At 45.1% G+C, this 5,379-nt stretch overlaps 1 protein-coding gene across 5 annotated transcripts in view; it reads left to right on the forward strand.

Annotated features, from left to right (window-relative positions):
• The window catches only part of MTUS1 (microtubule associated scaffold protein 1), a 192,733-nt gene that overhangs the window by 114,060 nt on the left and 73,294 nt on the right, over nucleotides 1-5,379 (forward strand). For all 5 annotated transcript variants that reach the window (XM_006149686.3, XM_006149687.3, XM_027772350.1 and 2 more), the window contains one exon: nucleotides 3,279-3,413. In XM_006149686.3, the coding sequence (XP_006149748.1) occupies nucleotides 3,279-3,413 (135 nt within the window). The remainder of the gene's footprint in view (nucleotides 1-3,278; nucleotides 3,414-5,379) is intronic.

A 5,379-nucleotide genomic window follows, 5' to 3' on the forward strand; every position in this document is an offset into this window, starting at 1 on the left:
CGGCAGGGAAGTGATAGAAATACACAAAAATAAGCGTAAAATCTGGAAGCTGATACTCGTCAGTCTTTTTCTATGTTTATCCTTCGAAGTGAATGAAACAAAGCATTATGTTATTTGTGTCAGAAATCTATGCTTTATGCACAGGGAAAAAAAAAAGGATAAGATTTTATTTATTTACGTAGATCTGCTTTATAAAGTCACTTTTGCTTTCTCGTCCTTTTGGTGTGGCATAGCTGTGAGCTCTGTATTTCCACAGTGTATCTGCGCTTATTCTGGAATTGATTTTAAGACTGGATTAGTCATAAGTGTAAAAAAGTCTCAATTGATACTGTCTCTTCACAAATGCTTTATTTGCCTAAATGTAATAAAAGTAATTATTGATTCTGTACTGGAAGTAACAGAGTTGATATGTCGTAGTCACATAGTGAAAGCAATTGACTAATAAAACCCAGCTATTTATGTGTTTCATTTCATTTATTATTATTATTTTTAACTTGCTATAGGACACATGAGCGAGAGAGAGAGAGAGAGAGAGAGAGAGAAAGAGAAAGAGAAAGCAAGCTGCCGGTCTGGGACTTGATCCTCAGTCAGCCATGTGGGAGTCCAGTGCCTTAACCATTAACCCACCTGCCTGTCCTCTCTGTGTTTCGTATTAGGTTTAGGAGGGTTCTAAGGATGCACCTGGGGCAGTGGGACCCTAATCAGTTACTGGGGCCCGTGTGACAGCATGGGCACTGTCCATGTCCACGCCTGGTCTCGAAACCCGTTCATGATACAGAGGTGAAGGGGCAGCACAGCCAGGCAGTGACCAGGGTGGGGCCAGATGTGGGTATCGCATATACCATTTCATTGCTCGAAACAATCACTGTTCACTTGGTCTGTGGGCACTGTTACCACTGAGTTAGCTTTTGGATATAGTACCTCTCGAAGCGTGTGTGATGGATGATCATAGAGTGTATGAATGTATATCATGCACATGTGTGGTCGATATAGCCATGTAAGTATGTATAAAAATATAAATGTGTGTTTGTACCTGAGCCAAATGCAGTATTTCTTTTTTCAAGTAGATTTTTGCAATAGGGGGTGTGTGTTTGCCAGAGAGACAGGGAGACAGAAAGCGTGATATCAGCCCTCCTGGGGAGATGGCCACACTGCAATCCCTTTTCCTCTCGGGAGTTTGGGCACGCACTCACATATGCCTGGTGTGAGTTTTAAGTTGCCTGGTCTGGGACTTGAACCACAGTCGACTATGTGGGAGTCCAGTGACATAACCATTATGCCATCTGCTGGTCCCCAAATGCAGTATAAACATACAGACATTGACTCAAGTGTCACAAAACCGATGACAGAGCTGGCGCTGATGCAGCGTTGCCCCGGGCCGGGAGAGTGGCGAGGGGACCGCTTTTTCCAGGACGGTCCTTCTGTCTGTGTGTGCCAGAGAGCCAAGGGGAGGACAGGGCCGAATCTCATGAGAAACATGTCCCTTGCTTTAGTGAGAAATCTTTTACCGAATTCTTTGTACACTGGAGGTCTTTGTGTCTGAAACTTAGAAAAGCCTGGATTTTAAAAATCGTACGATTTTTTAATTAGGTCTGTAAATTGAACTAAATTTATTTTTTTTTTCAAAATCTGAGTGACTTTTTTGATGCTGAATATAATAAAAAATTGCTTCCCGAAAAGTAAAACTAAAATCCAAATTGTTATAATACGTGGGTAAGACTGTAACATCATTTGCTTCCTTTTTTGGATGTGATTCAGTAAATGCTAATTGAAACCTAATATCCATTTTATATGAAATTCTAAAAATATATGCTCTATGTCATTTTGGTTGTTATTTTAAGACTGAAGTCATTCCCTATCCATTGTTTAAAATGGTAGGTTGAGTTTCGTAGTAATGGTATCTTCAGAACTGTCATTTCTGTTGGCTTCCTGTCAGCTTTGGAAAAATCGAGTAGGTTCTGGGGCAGGTGAGAATCGGAAAGAAGGAAGGAAGTTGACAGAAGCTTGTCAGCTGGAAGACAGGCCCCATGTGGATTTGACCTAATAATAGAAATGTTACCTGGACACCAGGGGAGTGACCGGCTGGCGCAGTGTACAGGGACTGGATGTGGAGCGGGGACAGTCATAGCGTGTCTTTGCAAGGTCTGAGTATGACAGCTGTGGGCACTGCTATAGAATTGGGGTGGCCTAGCTTAGGGGGACTTGCTAGCTGCCATCACATTTATAATGTGTTTGTAAATTACGTAGGCATCTTACCCTGGAGATGGGGGTGGGGAGGGGACCAGCGTTAGTAATAAATCTGTGATCGTAAGGGTGGAACGGCAAAGTAGAATTGGATGCTTAGAACTGGGTGTTGAGGGGCCAGCAGGTGGCGTGGTAGTTTGGGTACTGGACTCTCACATGAACAGATGGTGGTTCGAGTACCAGGCTTGGCAACTTGCTTTCTTATTTTCTTCCTCTTTCTCTCGTGTCCCTTTCCCATGAGCCCTATAGCAAATGAATATAACTCCTCTTTCTCTCGTGTCCCTTTCCCATGAGCATACTTGCCCTATAGCAAATGAATATAATGGCAACAGTAATAATAATAAATAAAATTACATAAATAATTCGTTAAAAAGGAGAGCATTTGCTGTAGAAGATGATTTAATCCAATAAAAAATAAATTACATAAATAATTCGTTAAAAAGGAGAGAATTCGCTGTAGAAGATGATTTAAGCCAATAAAAAAATCCACTGTGGTTTGATGTGAGGGACATTTTTACATGTAATATTAGCGACTTATATGATTTAGATGAGATTCGCATTTACGTTTTTTCTTTGGAGGCAGGCACGTCTGTCCGAGGACGGAGACTAGCATTCCAGCTCCTCGCTGCAGTGGCGGGGGTCGGTCCCAGTCTCCTCCTCACGGCGACCGAGGAGACTGCACCCGGGCGTTCTCGCATCAGTAGCAGCTGGCCGCCTCCCCGCCCTGACTGTGCAGCGGGTGCTCGTCCCAGTGCACCCAGACATTCTTGTTACGCAGCGTGGGTGACTGCAGTTTGTCTCCCCGTTTTTATCTGGGATGAAAGCCGAACTGGACAAGAGGCATGGCCTGGACTTTGCCAGGCAAACTGGTGGTCTCTCTGGGTGTAGCATTGACTTCGTGCTCCTGGCGGGGCTAGGTATTGTCAGCCGTGGTTTTCCCAGCGCTCCGCGGTGACGGGCAGTTGGAGGTTCTTACGTGGAAGGCTGGTGCGGCGCAGGTCGGAAGTAACGGGCCTTTTTCTGTTTTCTTACAGCGGGGCCTGCTCCTGCCATCAAGTACGAGGAGAAACCTCCCAAACCAGCTTTCCAAAATGGTGCCCCAGGGTCCTTGTATTTGAAGCCTTTGGCAGCCAGGGCTCACGTGCACTTGCTGAAAACGCCTTCGAAAGGTATGGTCCATCGTGTATGGGAGAGGGAAGACAAAACTTCGATTCTTTTTACAGCCCTTGCTTGTAGGAAATCAGATTTTGACACTTCAGTTTATGGTATATTTGATCATTACTTATGAAAATCATCCGTTGCGCAAGGAGATAGAATACATTTTGACACTGCGGGAGTTCTGAGAGTCAGTGGATTCTGTAGTTAAGACTTGATACGGGGCCGGCAGGTGGTGTGGTGGTTAAGGCGCTGGACTCCCACATGGCTGGCCACTGTTTGAGTCCCGGACCTGGTGGCTTGCTTTCTCACTTTCCAAATCTCTCTCTCTCTCTCTGGTGAAATTAAAATTAGTTAATTAATTAATTAAGTTAAATAAAATAATTCTTTAAGAAAAAGGACTTGTTACATAAAAATGAGCAGGCAGAACAAAGGGAGAAGGTGAAAATAAATACGACTTTTGGAGTTAAATTAAGATAGTGTTGTAGGGTAGTTACGTGGGAAGGACTGGAAAAGCACGATTTATTTCCCGTCAGGGGATGATTCATGTTTGTTACGATGTTGCGTTTTATTTCTTTGGCTCAAGACCGTGTTCTTTCTTCCCCTGTCCTTTATCTCGAATCCTTTCTTGTGTCACTCGCTTTATAATGGTGGTGGCTGTTAAGAATAACTTTCAGGCCTACAGAATGTGGCATATTGGGTTCCTCTCGGAGTTTGCCGAGATCCGGCCCTGTAGCCGTGCTCTGCTGGGGGAGTTCTTTCTTTGGCAAGCACATGTGCCCTCTGACGATTAAAAAAAGTTCATGGAGAACACATATGAAACAATATGTATGAATTTTTTTAAAGTTTTGCACTGAACTAAGCTTTTTTGAGGTCCCCTTGTATATATTTAATATGCAGCATTTCCCCACAGCTTTCTCACAGAGGTTCTGAAACAGTAGGAGTTGTCTTTGTGCCCAGTGAAGAGAAAGATTGCAGAACTGTGGGTGAGAAACACGACCCAAGAGACTGGTGTTTCTATTAGAAAGTTTTGTCGGGACCAGCAGTTGGCGTAATGGCTATGTTGCTGGACTCCCATGTAGTTGACTGTGGTTCAAGTCCCGAACCCGGTGGCTTAAACTCACACCGGGCGCGTGTGCGTGCGTGCCCAAGATCCCGAGAGGAGAATGGAGAAGAAGGGATTGTGGTGTGGCCATCCCCCCCGGGGAGTGATTTCTCGCTTTCTGTCTCTCTGTCTCTCTGTTTCTCTCTGTCTGGCGAGTGCACGCGCCCGATAGCAAGAACGTCTCAAAAAAAAAATTTCGTCGAACACCAGCGCGTCTTCTCCCTGTGTTTCCCCTCTACATATAGGCATGGTTTGTCCGTTTCAAGAAAGCGAGGGCCGTGGTGCCTGCTCTCTGTATCCCCCTTTGTGCTGATTTAGTCCAGTCTCACGAGCGCTCCTGCACGGTGAGTGGCTGTGCCGTGGACACTAGTCTCAGTTCCCCGGGCGCCAGCTTCCGGCCGTCCTGGTGCTGCTGAGTACTGAGATGACCATCTCCGGGAATCGCTTTCATTGTCGCACATCCGAATCATCCCATGGGCTATCCCTGCACAAGGAATCGCCAGGTTAAACTATATGAACCTTGTTGAAATTGTTTGCGTATATTACTAAGTAACTTTCTTAAAAGCTGCTACTCTCGGGGCCGGCAGGTGGCATGGTGGTGAAGGGTGCTGGACTCCCACATGGCTGACCATGGTTTGAGTCCCGGAACTGATGGTTTACTTTCTCATTTTCCTTCTCTCTGTCTCTGTCTCTCTCTCCCTCTCCCTCTGCCTCTCTCCCCCTCTCGCTCTGTCCTTCTCCAGTCAAATGTAAATTAATAAATAAATAAAGTTAAAATTAAATAATAAAAAAAAATAAAGTAAGTTTTAAAAAAGCCGTTACCCTCTGAGAGCGCTGTAGGAATGTCTGCTGCTTGGTGACCCCCGCCCCCCGGC

This window comes from Tupaia chinensis, unplaced genomic scaffold (genome assembly GCF_000334495.1).
Source record: "Tupaia chinensis unplaced genomic scaffold, TupChi_1.0 Scaffold000271_1, whole genome shotgun sequence".
Classification (NCBI taxonomy): domain Eukaryota; kingdom Metazoa; phylum Chordata; class Mammalia; order Scandentia; family Tupaiidae; genus Tupaia; species Tupaia belangeri.